A 23,567-nucleotide genomic window follows, 5' to 3' on the forward strand; every position below is an offset into this window, starting at 1 on the left:
CAAGACAAGGATGCACACTAGTACCACTGCCATTCAACACTGTGCTGAAGTTCCAGCCAGAGCAGTTAATAAAAAAAAGGCACCCAAGTTGGAGAGGAAGAAGTAAAACTATTTTTATTTGCATAAATATGATCCTATGTATAGAAAATTCCAGAAAATTTACAAGAAAGCTATTCAAGGTAATAATTTCAGCAAAGTTGCAGGTTACAAGATCAGGAAACCAAAAGCAGGTGCATACTTGGCCTTTTATCTGCCAATAACGAACAATCTGAAAGGGAAACCAAAAAAGGAATTCCATTTACAATAGCATCTAAAAGAATAAAACAGTCAGGAGTAACTTGACCAAGAGGTTACTCAAAGACTTATGCAGTAAAAACTTCAAAATACTGCTGAAGAAATAAAAGAAGACCAAAATAAATGAAAAGACATCCTGTGTTCATGGGTCAGAAGAGTTTACATAGTTAAAATGTCAATAGTACACTAAGTGATCAATAGACACACTGCACTCACCATCAAACTTCCAACATCCTTTTTTGCAAAAATATAAAGGCCAATCAATAGTCAAATTCATATGGAACTGCAAGAGGGCTACAAAATAATCTTGAAAAAGAACAGCACAAGAAGACTCACACTTCCCACTATTAAAACTTACTAGAAACCTACAGTAATCAGAACAATGTAATACCAGCATTTGGACAGACATGTAGACAAAAGGAACGGTATTGAAAAATCAGAAATAAATTTATACATCTCTAGACCATTGATTTCTGACAAAAATGTCAAGTCCATTCAATAGGAAAAGAATACTCTCTTCAGCAAATGATGCTGGGATAACTAAGTTTCCACACACAAAAGAATAAAGTTCGGGGGGCGGTCCTAAGACGGCAGAGGAATAGGACAGGGAGACCACCTTCTCCCCCACAAATTCATCGAAAGATCATTTGAACGCTGAGCAAATTCCACAAAACAACTTCTGAATGCTGGCGGAGGACACCAGGCACCCAGAAAGGCAGCCCACTGTCTTCAAAAGGAGGTAGGGCAAAATATAAAAGATAAACAAGGAGACAAAAGAGTTAGGGACGGAGACCTGTCCCAGGGAGGGAGTTGTGAAAGAGGAGAAGTTTCCAAACACCAGGAAACCCTCTCACCGGCGGGTCTGTGGGGAGTTTTGGAATCTCAGAGGGCAACATAACTGGGAGGAAAAAATAAATAAATAAAACTCACATAGTACACACCTAACTGCAAGTCCCAGCAGTAAAGTAGCCCAGACGCTTGCATCTGCCACCAGCGAGCAGGGGCTGAACAGGGAGGCATGGGCTGCATTGCTTAGGGCAAGGACTGGGCCTGAATGCCCTGAGGACAGTCTGAGGGAGCTAACCTGAGGTAGCAACCCAAACTGTGGGATAGCTAGAGAGAAAAAAAAAAGAGAGAGAGAGAGAGAAAGAGAGACCTTTCCTGCGAAAAGCTCTAACCTAAGGCACTGCCAGGCCCACTCACAGAACAAAGGACTGAACAGATAACAGAGGAGAGCTAGCTGGCTGCGGACTGGCCCATTCCCCACTGGAGGCAGAGAGGCAGGCAGGCAACCACCGGAGCTGGAGGGAGAGGGGCAATCTCTGCCCCAGAGACGGCATCCTCCACCAAACTGAGGAGGCCCCCAGTTGCTAACCAACTCTTCCAGGGATCGTGACAGTTGACATCCACCAGAAAGGTTGCAGTCAGAGATCAGCTCCCCAGAGGAGACATGCGGCACACCTGAGACAGCGTTCCCACTGCGCACTCAGGAAACCAAGTGGCTGGGACCAGGGAGGTGATAAGATGCACCGCCCCACCTGGGAAGAGTGCGCTCACCAAGCATTTGGTTGCCTGAGCTCCTCGGACCTGGGAAGGGCACAAAATGCAGGCCCAACTGAGTCTGTGCCTTTGCGGAATACCTGAGAATCTGAACTGGAGCAGCTTAAATCTGGGACCTGCACGCAACCCAAGGCCCGCTTTAGACAGTTCCCCTGCAGATCAACCTGAAGCCTGAGCAGGGTAGACTGGGAAAGCACACATGCTGTGAGTGGGGGCAAACCCAGTGTGTCCCAGACACTGCAAACACTCCCCACACATGTCAGTGATACTTGTTTGCAGTGTTCCTCCCTTCCCACAGCACAACTGAACAAGTGAGCCTAAATAAGTGACCACCTCCACCCCCTTGTGTCAGGGCGGAAATTAGACACTGAAGAGACTTGCAAACAGAAGAAGCCAAAATAAACAGATGGAACCGCTTTGGAAGTGACAGGTACAATAGATTAAAACCCTGTAGTTAGGACCAACTACATTGGAAGGGGCCTGCAGACCTTGAGAAGAAGTATAAGCTAGAACAAGGAACTATCTGAAACTGAATGACCCCACACTGCCTACAACAGCTCCAGAGAAATTCCTAGGTATATTTTACTATTATCATTTTTTAAATTTTAATTCCTTTGTTACTCCATTACTTTTCATTTCTATAACCTACTACTACCTTGGAAAAAAAAAGAACCCTATTTTTAAAGCAAAATTCATATATATTTTTTATAATTTTTCTGATTTTGTTTTGTTTTTTTAATATTGAATTTTTGAGAGTCTAACCTCTACTCCAGATTTTTGATCTTTGTTTTTTTGTATGTGTTATCAATTTTGTACCTTTAAGAAGCCAATCTTCAGTACCCATTTTAACTTAGGAGTGTCATTACTGGCTTGATTGCCCTCTCCCCCTTTTGACTCTCCTTTTTCTCCCCCAGGTCACCTCTATCTCCTCCCTACCCTTCTCTTCTCTACCCAACTCTGTGAATCTCTTTCGGTATTCCAGGCTGTGGAGAACACTTTGGGAACTGATTACTGGCTAAATCTCTCTCCTTCTGACTCCCTATCTTCTCCTCCTGGTCACATCTATCTCCTTCCTCCCTCTTCTCTTCTCTATGTAGCTCTGTGAACTTCTCTGGGTGTTCCAGGTTGTGGAGAGCACATACGGAACTGATTACTGGCTGGACTGCTCTCTCCTCTTTTGATTCCCCCTCTTCTCCTGGTCACCTCTATCTCACTCCTCCCTCTTCTCTTCTCCATGTAACTCTGTGAACCTCTCTGGATATCCTTCATAGTGGAGAATCTTTCCTCCATTAAACTCGATATTTTATCATCGGTGCAATATTGATGGTGAATTCCTGAGGCTACTGTAAGAATAAGATTGAAAACAAGAGGCAGGAGGCTTAAATCCAAAACTTGAGAACACCAGAAAACTCCTGGCTCCAGGGAACATTAATCGACAAGAGCTCATCCAAAAGCCTCCATATCTACACTGAAACCAAGCTCCACCCAAGAGCCAACAAGTTCCAGAGCAAGACATATCACACTAATTCTCCAGCAATGCAGGAACATAGCCCTGAGCATTAATATGCAGGCTGCGCAAAGTCACACAAAACCCATAGACATCTCAAAACTCACAACTGGACACTTCATTACATTCCAGAGAGAAGAGATCCAGCTCCACGCACCAGAACACTGAGGCAAGCGTCCCTAGTCAGTAAACCTTGACAAGCCACTCGTCCAACCCCATCCACAGGGGAGAACCTCCAAAATAAAGAGGAACCACAAACTTACAGAAAGGCCACCCCAAACACAGCAATCTAAACAAGATGAAAAGGCAGAGAAATATTCACTAGGTAAAGAAACATGATAAATGCCCACCAAACTAAACAAAAGATGAGGAGATAGGGAGTCTACCTGAAAAAGAATTCAGAATAATGATAGGAAAAATGATGCAAAATCTTTAAAACAAAATGGAGTTACAGATAGCCTGGAAACAAGGATTGAGAAGATGCAAGAAATGTTTAACAAGGACCTAGAAGGAAAAAAAAGTCAAGCAATAATGAATAATGCGATCACTGAGATCAGAAACACTCTGGAGGCAACCAACAGTAGAATAACAGAGGCAGAAGATAGGATAAGTGAGGTGGAAGATAGAGTGGAAATAAATGAAGCAGAGAGGAAAAAATAAAAAAGAATTAAAAGAAATAAGGACAACTTCAGAGACCTCTGGGACAATGTAAAATGCCCCAACATTCAAATCATAGGAGTCCCAGAAGAAGACAACAAAAAGAAAGACCATGAGAAAATATTGAGGAGATAATAGTTGAAAATTTCCCTAAAATAGGGAAGGAAATAGCCACCCAAGTCCAAGAAACCAAGAGAGTCCCAAACAGGATAAACCCAAGGCACAACACCCCAAGACACATATTAATCAAATTAGTGAAGATCAAACACAAAGAATAAATATTAAAAGCAGCAAGGGAAAAACAAAAAATAACACACAAGGTGATTCCTATAAGGATAACAGCTGATCTTTCAATAGAAACTCTTCAGGCCGGAAGAGCATGGCAGGACATACTTCAAGTGATGGAAGAGAAAAACCTACAACCCAGATTACTATACCCAGCAAGGATCTCATTCAGATATGAAGGAGAAATCAAAAGCTTTACAGACAAGCAAAAGCTGAAAGAATTCAGCAACACCAAACCAGCTCTTCAACAAATGCTAAAGGATTTTCTCTAGACAGGAAACACAGAAAGAGGGTATAAACTCAAACTCAAAACAAAGTAAATGGCAACGGGATCATACTTATCAATAATCACCTTAAATGTAATGGGTTGAATGCCCCAACCAAAAGACAAAGACTGGCTAAATGGAAAAACAAGACCTCTATATATGCTGTCTACAAGAGACCCACCTCAAAACAAGGGACACATACAGACTGAAAGTTAAGGGCTGGAAAAAGATATTTCACACAAATGGAGACCAAAAGAAGCAGGAGTAGGAATACTCATATCAGATATAATAGACTTGAAATAAAGGCCATGGAATGAGACAAAGAAGGACACTACATAAATGATCAAAGAGTCAATCCAAGAAGATACAACAATTATAAATATATATGCACCCAACATAGGAGCACCTCAATATGTAAGGCAAATGCTAACAAGTATGAAAGGGAAATTAACAGTAACACAATAATAGTGGGAGACTTTAACACCCCACTCACACCTATGGATAGATCAACTAAACAGAAAATCAGCAAGGAAACACAAACTTTAAATGATAGAGTGGACCAGTTAGACATAATTGGTATCTATAGGCCATTTCACCCCAAAACAATGAATTTCACCTTTTTCTCAAGTGCACACGGAACCTTCTCCAGGATAGATCACATCCTAAGCCATAAATCTCACCTTGGTAAATTCAAAAAAATTGAAATCATTTCAAGCATCTTTTCTGATCATAGTACGGTAAGATTAAATGTCAACTACAGGAAAAAAACTATTAAAAATACAAACTCATGGAGTCTAAACAACACACTTCTGAATAAAGAGCAAATCACAGAAGAAATCAAAATATGCATAGAAATGAATGAAATGAAACAACAACCCAAAACCTATGGGACTCAGTAAAAGCAGTACTAAGGGGAAGATTCATAGTAATACAAGCTTACCTCAAGAAACAAGAGAAAAGTCAAATAAATAACCTAACTCTACACCTAAAGCAACTAGAAAGGAAGAAACGAAGAACCCCTTTCTTAGTAGAAGGAAAGAAATCATAAAAATTAAGGCAGAAATAAATGAAAAAGGAACAAAGGAGACCACAGCAAAAATCAACAAAGCTAAAAGCTGGTTCTTTGAGAAGATAAATAAAATAGACAAACCATTAGCCAGACTCATCAAGAAAAAACGGTAGAAGAAATCAACAAAATTAGAAATGAAAATGGAGAAATCACAACAGACAACACAGAAATACAAAGCCTCGTGAGAGACTACTGTCAGCAACTATATGCCAATAAAATGGACAACTTGGAAGAAATGGACAAATTCTAAGAAAAATATAACTTTCCAAAACTGAACCAGAAAGAAATAGAAAATCTTAACAGATGCATCACAAGCACAGAAATTGAAACTGTAATCAGAAATCTTCCAGCTGAATTCTACCAAAAATTTAAAGAAGAGCTAACACCTATCCTACTCAAACTCTTCCAGAAAAAATTGCAGAGAAAGGTAAACTTCCAAACTCATTCTATGAGGCCACCATCATCCAAATACCAAAACCAGACAGAGATGTCACACAAAAAAAAAACCCACCATACAGGCCAATATCACTGATGAGCATAGATGTAAAAATCCTTAACAAAATTCTAGCAAACAGAATCCAACAACATATTAAAAAGATCATACATCATGACCAAGTGGGCTTTATCCCAGGGATACAAGGATTCTTCAATATCTGCAAATCAATGTGATACACCACATTAACAAACTGAAAGATAAAAACCATATGATTATCTCAATAGATGCAGAGAAAGCCTTTGACAAAACTCACCATCCATTTATGATAAAGACCCTCCGGAAAGCAGGAATAGAATGAACATACCTCAACATAATAAAAGCCGTATGTGATAAACAGACAGCAAACATTATCCTCAATGGTGAAAAATTGAAAGCATTTCCCCTAAAGTCAGGAACAAGACAAGGGTGCCCACTCTCACCACTATTATTCAATATAATTTTGGAAGTTTTAGCCACAGCAAGCAGAGAAGAAAAAGAAATAAAAGGAATTCAGATTGGAAAAGAAGAAGTAAAACTCACACTGTTTCCAGATGACATGATCCTCTACATAGAAAACCCTAAAGACTCTACCAGAAAATTACTAGAGCTTATCAATGAATATAGTACAGTTGCAGGATATAAAATTAACACACAGAAATCCCTTGCATTCCTATACACTAACAATGAGAAAACAGAAAGAGAAATTGAGGAAACAATTCCATTCACCATTAGTGAATTCCATTCACCATAGTAGGCCTTAGGAAGCATTGCTATGAACAAAGCTAGTGGGGGTGATGGAATTCCAGCTGAGCTATTTCAAATCCTAAAAGATGATGCTGTGAAAGTGCTCCACTCAATATGCCAGCAAATTTGGAAAACTCAGCAGTGGCCACAGGACTGGAAAAGGTCAGTTTTCATTCCAATCCCAAAGAAAGGCAATGCCCAAGAATGTTCAAACTACCACACAATTGCACTCACCTCACAAACTAGCAAAGTAATGCTCAAAATTCCCCAACCCAGTCTTCAACAGTATGTGAACCATGAACTTCCAAATGTTCCAGCTGGATTTAGAAAAGTCAAAGGAACCAGAGACCAAATTGCCAACATCCATTGGACCATGGAAAAAGCAAGAGAGTTCTGGAAAAACATCTATTTCTGCCTTATTGACTACCCCAAAGCCTTAGACTATGTAGATCACAACAAATTCTTCAAGAGATGGGAATACCAGACCACCTGACCTGCCTCTTGAGAAATCTGTATGCAGTTCAAGAAGCAACAGTGAGAACTGGACATGGAACAACAGACTGGTTCCAAATAGGAAAAGGAGTACGTCAAGGCTGTATATTGTCACCCTGCTTATTCAACTTACATGCAGAGTACATTATGTGAAATGCTGGGCTGGATGAAGCACAAGCTGGAATCAAGACTGCCAGAAGAAATGTCAATAACCTCAACGATACACAGATGACTCCACCCTATGGCAGAAAGTGAAGAACTAAAAAGCCTCTTGATGAAAATGAAAGAGAGTGAAAAAGCTGGCTTAAAACTCAACATTCAGAAAACTAAGATCATGGCATCCAGTCTCATCACTTCATGGCAAATAGATGGGGAAACAATGGAAACAGTGACAGACTATTTTCTTGGGCTCCAAAATCATTGAAGATGGTGACTGCAGCCATGAAATTAAAAGACACTTGCTCCTTGGGAGAAAAGCTATGACCAAACTGAACAGCATATTAAAAAGCAGAGACATTACTTTGCCAACAAAGGTCCATCTAGTCAAAGCTATGATTTTTCCAGTAGTCATGTATGGATGTGAGAGTTGGACTAAAATGAAAGCTGAGTGTCGAAGAATTGATGCTTTCGAACTGTGGTGTTGGAGAAGACTCTTGAGAGTCCCTTGGACTGCAAGGAGATCCAACCAGTCCATTCTAAAGGAAATCGGTCCTAATAGTCACTGGAAGGACTGATGCTGAAGCTGAAACTCCAATTCTTTGGCCACCTGATGCAAAGAACTGACTCATTGGAAAAGACCCTGATGCTGGGAAAGATTGAAGGTGGCAGGAGAAGGAGACAACAGAGGATGAGATGGCTGGATGGCATCACTGACTAGATGGACATGAGCTTGGGTAAACTCTAGGAGTTGGCGATGGACAGAGAGGCTTGGTGTACTGCAGTCCATGGGGTCACAAAGAGTCAGACATGACTGAACAACTGAACTGAACTGACATATCACACACACACACACACACACACACACACACACACACACACAAATGTATATAAAAACTGCAATACTGTAAATCAACCATAGTTCACTAACACAAAAAATGGTTAAAATGGCAAATTTTATGTTAATATATTTTACCACAATAAAAAACATTTTTACAAACCCTTTTCTAAAGACAAGGAGAAATTGCCATGGCAGAAACAAAAGTTGAGACTGGGTCAAAAAGGAAAAGTGTATGCATCCCACACAGGGATGCAAAGGAAACCTAAGAAGGAAGACAGTAAGGAGGGAAGTGGTAAGCAGAGTCCCCAGCCCCACCCTGAGCATGAGCATGAAACAGTCCCCAGCACCCGGCTGGGATTCAAATTTGGCCATCTCACCAGAAAATTGTGCACAGCAGGATGCTGTTAACTTGTCACATATAACTCTGTACCTGGCACCCCTGAAGGCACTAGCAATAAGACTGTGAATAAGACACCAACACCCCTGGCCTCATTGAGCTCACAGTTCAGTAGGTTAGTCATAGCATAACCAGATGGACAGAAGGCAGACCTCTGAAAAAGCAAAGAGCTTAAAAGTTAAAAAGTAATCCATAAACATTTAAAACACTAGAGAAGCATGAAAGAAGCATTTTCAGATGTGTAAGTTAATTTTGAGAATTTAAGAAAGAAAGGAGCTTTTGCAACATCTATTTGAGTTTTTCTGGCCATAGAAGGCCTTGACTGAGGAAAAGGAAGACAGGCACTGTGGGCGCAGGCAGCCCTGGCCCCCATCCGCTCCCCTACCCCGATTTAGGTCTGTATCTAGAGCATTTCCCTCCTACCTGAAGCCACCTTAGGTTGGTTGCCAACAATTCCAACAGTCCTCCCGTTCATTCTTGCAAAACCGACAATGATGTTCTTGGCATAATTGGGCATGATCTCAAAAAATTCTCTCTCATCAACAACCTGCAGGGATAAATTCACTCCTGAGCTCAAAATGATAAACAAGATATAACCACATTACAGGAAGTCAGATATTTGCAGATTTACAGGCAGGACAGCTGCTCCTAGGACAGGTTCTCCCTGTGAACAGGACAATGGGCAAAGGTGGTACCTCCTCCTTGTGCACAGCTGGGGGAAGATAAATCAGTGAGTGCACCCTTCTTTTTAAAGGTTCTATTTAACTTGGCATATTTAATACATTTTTTACCTTATTTTGAAATAATTTCAAACTTACATAACAATTTCCAGAATAGTACAAAAAATTTAAATATTCCTCACCCACATTCCCTGTTATTAACATTTTACCATATAAGCTTTATCATTCCCTCTCCCTATCTACCTTACTCTTCTCTTAGTCTTTCAAGTATAAAAGTGTGTATATGTATTTACTACTATGTATGTATAGACAAGCAATCTTTTTTTCTGAATTTTGAGAATTACAGACATGCTGCTTCTTTACCTCTAAGTACCCAAGTGTCTATCTCCTAAAAATAGGACAGTCTTCTATGTACCTTCAATGACATTGTCAAAATAAGGATGCTAATATTAACAGATATCATCTATTATAAAATCTTATTCACATGTTGTCAGTGATTCCAATAACATCTCTTACAGCAACAAAAGTCTGGTCACCTGGTACTTTTAGTGGTAATGTCTCTTTGAAGTGAAGAAGAAGTGAAGTCAGTCAGTCGCGTCCAACTCTTCGCTATTAAGCAAGGCTAATGTCTCTTTAGCCTCCCTTAAATTTTTCCCCTCCATCTTTGTCTTTCATGTTCATAACATCTTTGAAGACTACAGGTCGGTTATTTGGTTATTTGGGTTTCATGTTTGTTCATGTTTAATTTCAGCCTAAGCATTTTTGGCAGAATATCACAGAAGCGACCCTCTCAAGTGCATCACATCAAAAGGCACGCACAGTCAATTTGCCCATTAATAGTGGTGAGATATGCCAGGTTTCTCTCCTGTAAAGTCACTATTTTTCCACTTGTAATTAGTATTTTGTGGGGAAGTATTTTGAACTTATGTAAAAACCCTATTCTTCATCAAGTTTTTACTCGGGAAGTTTACTTAGCATTCACAGCTGAGTGCTCGAGCACTTCAGTCATGTCCGACACTATGCAACCCTGTGGACTGCAGCCCGCCAGGCTCTTCTGCCCATAGGATTTCCCAGGTGAGACTGCTGGAGTGGGTTACCATTCCCTTCTGCAGGGGCTCTTCCCAACTCAGAGATTAAACCCACATCTCCAGCACTGGCAAGCAGATCCTTTACCTCTGAGCCACCAGGGAACCCAAATTACTGCTACAATAACTGTCAGATGATTTCTCTAACTCCATTTTCCTTCTCCACTTATTAATTGGCATTTTACTGTTAGAAATGTCTTTGCCTTTCCCATTTACTAATGGAAAATCCACAGTGTGAATTTACAGATTTATATTTTATCATGTGGATTACAATCTTTACCAACATTACTTTATGTTCAAATGTTCCCATATTTGACAGTGAGAGCTCATTCAAGATAGATCCTATGCCCTTTTGATGTTTCTCCATTGTTCTTTGAGCATTACCCTACATTCTGGAATTACCTTACTTTCAGGTTCATCTCATATTTTTTTCCTGCCCCAAACATATAAACAGCCATTTGTTCAAGAAGCCCAGGTCCCTGGGATGGAGAGGTGGAGTAAATAATTACTTCCAAGAAGCTATCCCAGAGCAAAGAGATAGGAAGTCCATAGACACACTCATATACACATTTCTGTGAGTAATATGAAAGTCAGGAGTTCCACTGATAACGTCATTCTAGTTCAACTACAGGGTTCATTCTAGTACTTCCCTTTCCATATCTCTTTCTCCTACAGTGGAATCTAACTCCATTAACCTCAAAACATTTATTCAATTTGCAAATAAAAATGAAATAGTTTCAGAATTCATATGACTGCCAAATACAGACACACAGAAAATACAACTTCAATTCAGTATTTCCTTATTTCTGTCATTACACTAAAGGTATAGTCAAAATACTGTGTTCAAGTCATTCACTTGAAACACAGTCATGTTCTTTTGTTTTTATTTCAAAGGTTAACCAACCAGTATTGATTTTATTTTTTAATATGTAAACATTAACATAGTTTAATAATGTCATTCCCAATCTTTTCCACTCACCATGTTATGAATGTCATCATTTTCTGATTTATGATTTGTGTGTGTATTGCAGAAATGAGTAGATACATTTATAACATTTTGATTCCCCTTCCACCTTAGAGAAATACTCTCTCTTGCACTCTGGGTTTCTTCAATTAATATATCCTGGGAATCACTCCATATGAGTTCAGAGGGTTCTGCTGCTGCTGCTAAGTCGCTTCAGTCGTGCCCGATTCTGTGCGACCCTATAGACGGCAGCCCACCAGGCTCTGCCGTCCCTGGGATTCTCCAGGCAAGAACACTGGAGTGGGTTGCCACTTCCTTCTCCAATGCAGGAAAGTGAAAAGTGAAAGTGAAGTCGCTCAGTCGTGTCTGACTCTTTGCGACTCCATGGACTGCAGCCTATCAGGCTCCCCCATCCATGGGATTTTCCAGGCAAGAGTGCTGGAGTGGGGTGCCATTGCCTTCTCCAGCTCTACCTCACTCTTTTTCACTCCTGCATAGCACTGCACTGTGTGGGTGTACCATAGTTTATTCAATCAATCTTCTATGTGTTGTTTACATTATTGTGAAACTGACAATCAAGTTGCTTAGAATATTCTGTAATCATAAATAATGATGTAACAGTAGTAACCTTGTTCATCTATAATTTTGTATGGTGAGAAGTGTATCTTCAAGGTAAATCCCTAGAGGTGGGACTGCTAGGGCAAAACCTCAGATATTACCATAACCCTTACCAGCAATATATCAGAGTGTCTACTCCCCACAGACTTACCGCAGAAAGTATTTCCAAGTTTTTAGTTTTTGGCCAATCTGACAAAGGAGAAACAATTCAGTATAATTTTAAGTTGCATTTCTAGCATTATGAGTAAACTTGAACATCTTTCTAAGATGTCTAAGGTCCATTTCATATCTTTTGTGTGTCTGTGTGAGCTATCTATTCATGATTTTTTCCTGCTTTTTATCAGTTTTAGTCTTTGTTCTCTTTTTTTAAAAGTTCTTTACATTTTAGAGTTATCGGTCCTTTATTTGTGATGTACGTCACAAGTATTTTCTCCCAGGTTGTTGGTTGTCTTTTTTTTTTTTCCTTTTGTGCCACACCTCGGGGCATGTGGGATCTCAGTTCCCTGACCAAGGATTGAACTCCAGCCCTCTGCAGTGGAAGCAGAGTTCTAATCAATGGACCACTAAGGAATCCCTGATTGTCTTTTTAATATTCACGTTTTTATGTGGCTGCACTGGTTCCTAGCTGCAGCATGCAGGATCTCTGATCTTTGCTGCGGCATGCAGGATCTTTCAGCACGCAAACTCTTCACTTCCCGCATGGGGGATCTAGTTCACTGACCAGGGATTGAACTCTGGTCCCCTGCATTGGGAGTGTGGAGTCTTTGCCACTGGACCACCAGGGAAGTCCCATTCCTGGATGTCTTTTAACTGTATAAACTTTTTACTATGTGGAGTCGAATTTTTAAATGTTTACACAGTCAAATTCATCAATTTTTTTTAACTTAAACTGCATTTTAAATCAGTTCAAAATCCTTTATCTTCTCCTAGAGAAATTGATCCATGATTTCTTTTAGTACTACTAGTTCACTTGTTATATTTACTTCTCTGATCTATTTGTAGTTTATTCTTATATATGGTATGAACTAAAAATATAATTTTATATTTTCTTAACCAGCTATCTGGGCTTGCCTTGTGGTTCAGCAGTAAAGAATCCACCTGCCAAAGCAGAGATGCAAGTTTGATACCTGGGTCAGGAAGAATTCCTGGAGAAGGAAATGGCAACACCCTCCAGTATTCTTGCCTAGGAAATACTATGAACAGAGAAGCTTGGTGGGCTACAGTACACAGGGTTGCAAAGAGTAGAATACACCTTAGAGACTGAGCATGCAACCAGCTATCCAGTCACCCAGCACCATTATTTTGCAGGGAGGGCCATTTTCTTTTTCTGAATGCAGGCCCTCAGCAGTGACAGAGTGGAGTCCTAACCACTGAATCGCTAGCAAATTCTTTAGGACCATTGAAAAGCTAATCTTGCCCTGAGAATTTGACATAACAGCTTTATCATATATGCCTGAACTCTACATGTACTTGAATCAACTTCTAGTTTTTCTCTTCTATTCCATTATTTATGTGTCAAGACTACCCTGTTTTAACTATAGCATGCTTTAATAAGACTTCCCTGGTGGCTCAGATGGTAAAGCATCTGGCCACAATGCAGGAGACCTGGGTTCAGTCCCTGGGTCAGGAAGATCCCCTGGAGAAGGAAATGGCAACCCACTCCAGTATTCTTGCCTGGAAAATCCCACGGACGGAAGAGCCTAGTAGGCTACAGTCCATGGGGTTGCAAAGAGTCAGACACGACTGAGTGACTTTCTTTACTAAAGGATATGGCCATAGTTTCTCTTTTGACATTTTTATATTAACTCAATATCCAGGAACAAGGGATGTCTGCATTTGTTTAAGCCTATGTTCATGTTTTTCAGAAGTTTTAAAGTTTGCCTTATAAGTTTATTACTAAATATTTTATCTTTGTTGCTGTTCAGTTGCTAAGTCATGTCCGACTCTTTGCGACTTCATGAACTGCAGCCTCCAGGCTCCCCTTCACTATCTCCCAGAGTTTGCTCAAACTCATGCCCATTGAGTCGGTGATGCCATCCAACCGTCTCATCCTCTGTGGCTCCCTTCTCCTCCTGCCCTCAATCTTTCCCAGCATCAGGGTCTTTTCCAATGAGTCTGCTCTTTGCATTAAGTAGCCAAAAGTACTAGAGCTTCAGCTTCACTATCAGTCCTTCCAGTGAATATTCAAGGTTGATTTCCTTTAGGATTGACTAGCTTGATCTCCCAGCTGTCTAAGGGACTCTCAAGAGTCTTCTGCAACACGACAACTCAAAAGCATTGATTCTTTGGTGCTCAACTTTCTTTAGGTCCAACTCTCATATCCGTACATGAATACTGGAAAAACCATAACTTCGACTAGACGGACCTTTGTTGGCAAAGCAATGTCTCTGCTTTTTAATACACTGCCTAGGTTTGTCATTGCTTTTCTTCCAAGAAGGGAGTGTCTTTTAATTTCATAGCTGTAGCCACTGTCCACATTGATTTTGGAGCCCAAGAAAATAAAGTCTGCAACTGTTTCCACTTTTTCACCATCTATTTGCCATGAAGTGATGGGACCAGATTCCATGACCTTAGGTTTTTAAATGTTGAGTTTTAAGCCAGTTTTTTCACTCTCCTCTTTCACATTCATCAAGAGGCTCTTTAGTTCCTCTTCTCTTTCTGCCATTAAAGTGGTATCATCTACAAATCTAGATTGTTGATATTTTTCTCAGCAATCTTGATTCCAGCTTGTGATTCATCCAGCCCAGCATTTCGCAGGATGTACTCTGAATAAAACTTAAATAAGCAGGGTCACAATATTTAGCCTTGACCTACACCTTTTCCAGTTTTGAAAAGGAGTCCATTGTTCCATGTCCAGTTCTATCTTTACTGCTATGTAAAAGGAGTTTTTACACTACCATATACAATTGGTTATTGTTTGTGTATATGAACACTATTCCTAGGTTAATTTTATATCCTGTTCCCTATTTATTCTATTTATCACACATTCTCTAGCATCTTTAGCATATTATCTCCTCTACAAGCATAGGTTAAACTTCCCAAAGCTTTTGGCCTCTAGTTGACTTTCTTGCCAAACTGCATTGGCTGATACCTCCAGTACAATGTTAAATAATAGTGAAGATGGACAGCATCCCAGATCTTAGTGTAAGTATTTCCATATCAAGTAAGATGCTTGGTTTTGAAGAAGTGTATATTAAAGTCTATAATGTTAAACATCCATCAGTTCCTAGTCTCGTGTGTGTATTAGGTGTTGAACTTTCTTAAAAGCTTTTCTCAGCATCTATGAAAACAACTACATGATCTTTCTTCCATCTTTTAACAGAGTACAGCATAGATTTTCTATATAACCAACCTTGCATTCCAATAAATCCTACTTCCTTAGGGTATATATTAACACAGTGTTGGAATCTATTAACATTTATTTGGTATTCCTGCCAAGTGATGGTAAGTGATGCCAATCTGAAATGTTTTTCTACTCTACATCAGGTTCAAGTATCAATGCCATACTTGCTTCATGAAAAGAATTTGTAAAGGGTGTGTGTGTGTGTGTGTCTTTAATGTCTAGTCTCTGAAACAATTTATATAGCATTGTCACTCTTTGGTCTTTGAAAGTTTTACAGAATTCCCATATGAAACTATCTAGGCCTGCTGCTATTTTTGTGAAACAACTACTATGTAATTGGGTCTACTTAGGCTTTCTACGTCTAAGAGGGTCAGTTTTTGGTAAAATGTATTTTCCAAATAAAATGTCCAGTTCATCTCACCTCTTGTGATTTTGAAATTTCTTATATTTCCTTTGCATTTTTTTATTTTTTCGTTTTTTAAAATTAACTTATTTAATTAGAGACTAATTACTTTACAATATTGTACTGGTTTCTGCCATACATTGACATGAATCAGCCATGGGTGTACATGTGTCCCCCCATCCTGAACCCCCCTCCCACCTCCCTCCCCACCCATCCCTCAGGGTCATCCCAGTGCACCAGCCCTGAGCGCCCTGTCTCATGCATCGAACCTGGACTGGCGATCTATTTCACATATGGTAATATAAATGTTTCAATGCTATTCTCTCAAATCATCCCACCCTTGCCTTCTCCCAAAAGAGTCCAAAAGACTGTTCTTTACATCTGTGTCTCTTTTGCTGTCTCGCATATAGGGTTATTGTTACCATCTTTCTAAATTCCACATGTATACATTAATATACTGTATTGGTGTTTTTCTTTCTGACTTACTTCACTCTGTATAATTGGCTCCAGTTTCATCCACCTCATTAGAACTGATTCAAATGCATTCTTTTTAATGGCTGAGTAATGGAAGAAAAGTTATGACCAACCTAGATAGCATATTCAAAAGCAGAGACATTACTTTGCCGACTAAAGTCCGTCTAGTCAAGGCTATGGTTTTTCCAGTAGTCATATATGGATGTGAGAGTTGGACTGTGAAGAAGGCTGAACGCTGAAGAACTGATGCTTTTGAACTGTAGTACTGGAGAAGACTCTTGAGAGTCCCTTGGACTGCAAGGAGATCCAACCAGTCCATTCTGAAGGAGATCAGCCCTGGGATTTCTTTGGAAGGAATGATGCTAAAGCTGAAACTCCAGTACTTTGGCCACCTCATGTGAAGAGTTGACTCATTGGAAAAGACTCTGATGTTGGGGGGGATTGGGGGCAAGAGGAGAATGGGACGACAGAGGATGAGATGGCTGGATGGCATCACAGACTCGATGGACATGAGTCTGAGTGAACTCCGGGAGATGGTGATAGACAGGGAGGCCTGGCGTGCTGTGATTCATGGGGTCACAAAGAGTCGGGCACGACTGAGCGACTGAACTGAACTGAACTGAATGTTCCATTGTGTATATGTGCCATAGCTTTCTTATCCATTTGTCTGCCAATGGACATTTAGGTTGTTTCCCTGTCCTGGCTATTGTAAACAGTGCTGCAATGAACATTGGGGTACATGTGTCTCTTTTAATTCTGGTTCCCTCAGCATGTGTGCCCAGCAGTGGGATTGCTGGGTCGTATGGCAGTTCTGTTTCCAGTTTTTTAAGGAATCGCCATACTCTTCTCCATAGTGGCTGTACTAGTTTGCATTCCCACCAACGGTGTAAGAGGGTTCCCTTTTCTCTGCACTCTCTCCAGCATTTATTGTTTGTAGACTTTATGATTGCAGCCATTCTGACCAGCATGAGATGGTACCTCACTGTGGTTTTGATCTGCATTTCTCTGATAATGAGAGATGCTGAGCATCTTTTCATGTGTTTGTTAGCCATCTGTACGTCTTCTCTGGAGAAATGTCTGTTTAGCTCTTTGGCCCATTTTTTGATTGGGTCATTTATTTGGAATTGAGCTGCATGAGCAGCTTGTATATTTTTTGAGATTAATTCTTTGTCAGTTGTTTCGTTTGCTATTATTTTCCCCATTGTGAAGGCTGTCTTTTCAACTTGCTTATAGCTTCCTTTGTTGTGTAAAAGCCTTTAAGCTTAATTAGATCCCATCTGTTTATTTTTGCTCTTATTTCCAGTACTCTGGGAGGTGGGTCATAGAGGATCCTGCTATGATTTATGTGAGTGTTTTGCCTATGTTTTCCTCTAGGAGCTTTATAGTTTCTGGTCTTACATTTAGATCTTTAATCCATTTTGAGTTTAATTTTGTGTATGGTGTTAGAAAGTGTTCTAGTTTCATTCTTTTACAAGTGGTTGACCAGTTTTCCCAGAACCACTTGTTAAAGGACTGTCTTTTCTCCATTGTATATTCTTGCCTCCTTTGTCAAAGATAAGGTATCCATAGGTGCGTGGATTTATCCCTGGGCTTTCTATTTTGTTTCATTGATCTATATTTCTACCTTTGTACTTTTTACTTGTCTTTTTAACTTGTCTAGTAGTTATTCTATTCCATTAGCTACAGTTGTTTTTCTATATCCAAAATCATAAAATTTCTTTATTATTAAAGTCTTATAATTCTTTAGAAAATTTTATTTTTCCCCAACTTTCTGAGTACAGAATTTAGTTTCTTTTCCTTCTTTCATTTTTTACTAAGCATTGAAAGCTATAAATTTTCCTCCTCTCACAGAGAGTATTCTGTAGATATTGATATGAAGTGTTTTTATTATCTTGATTCTAATTCTGTCATGTGTGCAAGTTAAGTTGCTTCAGTCATGTCCAACTCTTTGAGACCATGTGGACTATAGCCCACCAGACTCCTCTGTCCATGGAGTTCTCCAGGGAAGAACACTGGAGTGGGTTGCCATGCCCTCCTCCAAGGGATCTTCCTGACCCAGGGCTCAAACCCACATCTTTTACATCTACCTGAACTTGCAGGTGCGTTCTTCATCACTAGCACCACCTTATAATTCTGTCATTTTGGCTTGTATTTTCTCCTTTTATGCAAGAATTGTTTAACAGAAAATTTATTTCCAAATGAGTATTGTTGTAGCTATAAATTTCTAGTTTTGATCAGTGTTATTTATAATATTTTTGCTTTATGGGCTGCTAGGATGCTTTCTTTCTGACCAAATATGTGATCAACTCTTGTAAATGTTCCATGTGCACTTGAGAATAAGATTCATTGCCTTTTGCTGCTGCTGCTGCTAAGTCGCTTTAGTCGTGTCTGACTCTGTGCAACCCCATAGATGGCAGCCCATCAGGCTCCCCCGTCCCTGGGATTCTCCAGGCAAGAACACTGGAGTGGGTTGCCATTTCCTTCTCCAATGCATGAACGTGAAAAGTGAAAGTGAAGTTGCTCAGTCGTGTCCAACTCTCAGCGACCCCATGGACTGCAGCCTACCAGGCTCTGTCCATGGGATTTTCCAGGCAAGAGTACTGGAGTGGGTTGCCACTGCCTTCTCATTGCCTTTTACCAGGCTGTAAAGTCTGAAATGGGGCTTACCTGGTGGCTCAGAGGTTAAAGCATCTGCTTCCAATGCAGGAGACCCGGGTTCGATCCCTGGGTCAGGAAGATCCCCTGGAGAAGGAAATGGTAACCCACTCCAGTACTCTTACCTGGAGAATCCCATGGATGGAGAAGCCTGGTAGGCTACAGTCCACAGGGTCGCAAAGAGTCAGCCACGACTGAGCAACCTCACTTCACTTCAAAGTGAAGTAACATCATCTATCTATGATGTTACTGAGATCTTTCATATATTAATTTTTTTGTCCATTTCATGTACATTGTACTAATTAAGGTGTGTTTAGTTGTTTCTATCTATGTCTACTTGAATATCCTATAGCTTTTCTTTTTCAAAGATGGCAGTTGTATCATTTAGGGCATAGATCTTTCTATGTGACAATGTCTTTCCTTGTCACAGTAAATATTTGAATTTTACATCATCCAATATTAGGCCCACACATACTTGCTATTTCTGTTCTCCTGACATACCTTTGCCCATCCCTTATGTTTAACTTTTCAGAATCACTTTGTCTCCTGTACATCACATTAAGATGGTTTTTCTTTATGAGGTGTATTGAACATCTTTTTCGTTTAATAAATGAGATCAATTTAATAAGTTAAGCCATTCATATTTATTGGTATTTCAGATTTTTATTCTTATAATGTTGTATTTGCTGTTCTAACTGATATGCTTTATGTTGTCATCTAAAAAGATGTATATTTTTTATCTAGTGGTTGCCACTGCAATTATACCTTTTTAATGCCCTTAGTCTGTTTCCCCATTTAATATCTTTATTAACTGAGCTGTCTACTTTTAAAATCTGTTGAGCCACAGCTATCAGTGAACTTATTGTTATACTCTTTCCCTCATCCTTCTCTTTCATCTTTCAGTGGCATTTTTTTCTCCAATTGAAACACTCATTCCCAACCCAGTTTTAGCCTTATAATTAAATAAGTACCATCAATCCCTTTGCCAAAATTTCTCCAGTTATCTCTTGGTTGGATGAATCTCATCCTCTGGTAGCTTCAAGAAACACCTGGGAACACAGAATTCCCTCAGTTTTACCTATTTAAAACTAGTTTTCTTTAGTCTTCATACATGAACATCAGCTCGGCCAGACATAAAATCCTGAGTCCCATACTCTTTCCTGGAGTCTCCAGAAGTGCTTTTCTATTGTTGCCTTACTTTGTTGTTGCTTTTGAGAAACCTGCTGCTACTCTAGTCCTCCCAACCTTGTAAGTTTTCATCTTTTTGCCTCAAAGTCCTGTTTGTACATGCATTATGTGCTCAGTCATGACTGATCTGAGGATTTTTTTAATCTAATGGTTATATGTGGATATTAACTAGAGTTTCATCAGTCTTGGTTAATTTTCCCATATACTCAGTGGGAGTGTAGCTCTGGGTCTTCTTTCTGGAATGCTTTCTTGGATTACAGTTTTACACATCAATTCTATTCCTGTTTGTCCTTCATTAGACACTCCAGTTATATATATGTTCAGTCTTCTTTGCCACTTTAATCACTTGTTTTCTGATTTTTTTCTACCTTTTTCTTTATATTCTTGGTTGTCTTCCCCCTTTCTTCAACATTCCCTATTAAATTTCATTCAAATTTTCTCCCTAGAGCACTTTATAATTGTCTTCATTTCTGATATGTGCTTTTGTTCCCCACATTTTAATTCAGTCACCACTAATTTTTACTTCTTCCTGTTTTATGTCTATTCTGTTATTTGTTTCTGAATTTTTCACAATTCAAATGATTTGAGGCTATTGAACACAACTGCAGGGTGATCAACTGCTGAATGAACTCTTACTCTGAAAGGAGTTTTGTCAATTGAAGTCTTTCATTCTCATTTTTGGTTTTCTAATTTTAGTAGCTTTATATAGATAAACTACTTGTATCTGAATGAACAAGGTTGGCAGTTTGGATGGTGAACAAGATTCCCAGTTCAAGAGCACCCTCTTCTGTCAGTATAACAAAGTGCCATTTAGTTAATGGGTGTCTGGATATTAGAGTGGTAGGGAAAGGGGTATTACGACCTTCAAATTTTTTTTATCTTGCAAACACATAAATTTATCTCTTTCTTCATTGTTCCCTCATTTCATAATTTCCAAAGGTGCCTCAATAACCTCAGATATGCAGATGACACCACCCTTATGGCAGAAAGTGAAGAAGACCTAAAGAGCTTCTTGATGAAAGTGAAAGAGGAGAGTGAAAAAGTTGGCTTAAAGCTCAACATTCAGAAAACGAAGATCATGGCATCCAGTCCCATCACTTCATGGCAAATAGATAGAGAAACAGTGGAAACAGTGGCTGACTTTATTTTGGGGGGCTCCAAAATCACTGCAGATGGTGATTGCAGCCGTGAAATTAAAAGATGCTTACTCCTCGGAAGGAAAGTTATGACCAACCTAGATAGCATATTAAAAAGCAGAGACATTACTTTGTCAACAAAGATCCGTCTAGTCAAGGCTACAGTTTTTCCAGTAGTAATATATGGATGTGAGAGCTGGACTATGAAGAAAGCTGAGTGCCGAAGCATTGATGCTTTTGAACTGTGATGCTGGAGAAGACTCTTGAGAGTCCCTTGGACTGCAAGGAGATCCAACTAATCCATTCTAAAGGAGATCAGTCCTGGGTGTTCACTGGAAAGACTGATATTAAAGCTGAAACTCCAATACTTTGGCCACCTGATGCAAAGAGCTGACTCATTTGAAAAGACCCTGATGCTGGGAAAGATTGAGGGAGGAGGAGAAGGGGACAACAGAGGATGAGATGGTTGGATGGCATCACCGACTAAAGGAGGCCTGGTGTGCTGCGGTTCGTGGGGTCACAAAGAGTCAGACACAACTGAGCGACTGAACTGAACTGAAAGGTGCCTCTCTCTTCCTTTAAATCTTTTCTTCCCAAGAAGGAATACCCTTCCATGACTGCCTTCTTGATTCTTATGCATGTTTAAATCTCCCCTCTGAAGTAACTCTTCTAAACTAATAGGACTCTTTTCCAATATTTTCACTCTTACAGTGAACTTTCTGAGTGGTTTCTTCTGAATTCCTTTCTCCTTCTGAGCAACATCTTGACACTTCTTCTCGCTCTCCACAGAGACTTATAGCCAAAACTCAAGAAATAGTCCAACTAGAAAGTGGTATTTATTGTTCCACTCATTTTTATATTAAATTTATGGTTTCCTGTCTTCCAGTTACAATAAATGCATGGAATTGGTAGGGTTTTTTTTTTTCTTCTTATTGACCTACATACAGTTTTTCAAGGATGTGTACAGTTTTGGATTTAGAAGACCATAACTACCCAGAAATACCACCTTCTCTCCTGCCCTTTTTTCTTAAAAAAAAAAAAAAAGGAAAAAAAAAATTTTAAGACTTTTGTTCTCTGGCCAAATTCCATTACTGGCCAAATATCCATTCTGATCCAATGGATACAGTCACAAAAACATACTGATACACAGAGATGTTTTCTGCATCACTACTGTAAAAGCAAAAACTATAAAAGATTAAACTGTCCATCAGTACAGTGATGCTTAAATAATGTTCCATCCATACAATGGAATAATATACAGCCATCACAATGAATAAGGTAAATTTCTATGTCATGATTGGGAAAGAAAGTGAAAAACAGCAAGGTGTGCAAGTGTCTATAATAATTTTTTTCAGTTAAAAGTAAATATACTGACCCATATTTGACATATAATTTGTTTTCTGAAAAGATACACAAGAAACTTAATAGTAGTCACCTCTGAGAAAGACTGATAAGGAGAGAAATGTTTTGCATTTCCCCTTACATGTTTCTATACTATATTTTCTCCTTTGTACATATTATTTACTTTTATTTTGAAAGTATTAAGAGAGTGTAGCCTCCTAAGTATCCACCAAAAATCCAGCTTCCATTTCTACCACTGTAACAGAAACGATGGCCAAATGGCCCTATTTCCTAACCTCCCCTGCAGTTGGATGTGGCTATATCAAAATTAAAGAAAATATATTAAACTTCCAGTTCAAAAATCTGAGAAGGGGAAAAAAATGATTAAATGAAAGGAGAAAAGGAGTTAATACAAAAGCAAAAAATAGCCTTAAAAAAGAAAAGACTCTGAAAGTTGACCCTTCAAAATACGTCAGTGAAATATTTCAACTTCTAGGTAACTATCAAGAAAATACAGAATACAAAATGTCAGAAGAGAAAACCACTGAAACAGATTTTGCTGATCTGAAACTATATAACCCTACATAACCCTATGCAGGTAAAATTAAAAATCTGGACAAAATAGGTGAGTCACCGAAAAAAATTTATATACTTTACCAAAAATTTATATACTTTACCCCAGCAAAGATAAAGTTTAGAGACATTACTATTAAAGAGCAGAGGATGTTATCAAAAAGCCACTCCTCCATCAAAAAATTATAATAATAAAGCACTAGGCACTGACAATTTTACAAGAATTTCTCCCACATTTTTAAAGAGGAGAAAATCCCAATGCTATTCCAGTTGTTCAGTCCATAGAAAAAGAAAGAAAACTTGCACATTCTTATTATAGCACTTTATGAACTGAACTGTGTACCGCCTCCTTCCAAATTCATAT

General features: G+C 39.3%; 1 protein-coding gene across 1 annotated transcript in view; it reads right to left on the reverse strand.

Annotated features, from left to right (window-relative positions):
* The window catches only part of PCCB (propionyl-CoA carboxylase subunit beta), a 98,777-nt gene that overhangs the window by 24,672 nt on the left and 50,538 nt on the right, over positions 1–23,567 (reverse strand). The window contains exon 10 of the mRNA XM_052638914.1: positions 9,167–9,290. Within this exon, the coding sequence (XP_052494874.1) occupies positions 9,167–9,290 (124 nt within the window). The remainder of the gene's footprint in view (positions 1–9,166; positions 9,291–23,567) is intronic.

This window comes from Budorcas taxicolor, chromosome 1 (assembly GCF_023091745.1).
Source record: "Budorcas taxicolor isolate Tak-1 chromosome 1, Takin1.1, whole genome shotgun sequence".
In the NCBI taxonomy this organism is placed as follows: Eukaryota; Metazoa; Chordata; class Mammalia; order Artiodactyla; family Bovidae; genus Budorcas; species Budorcas taxicolor.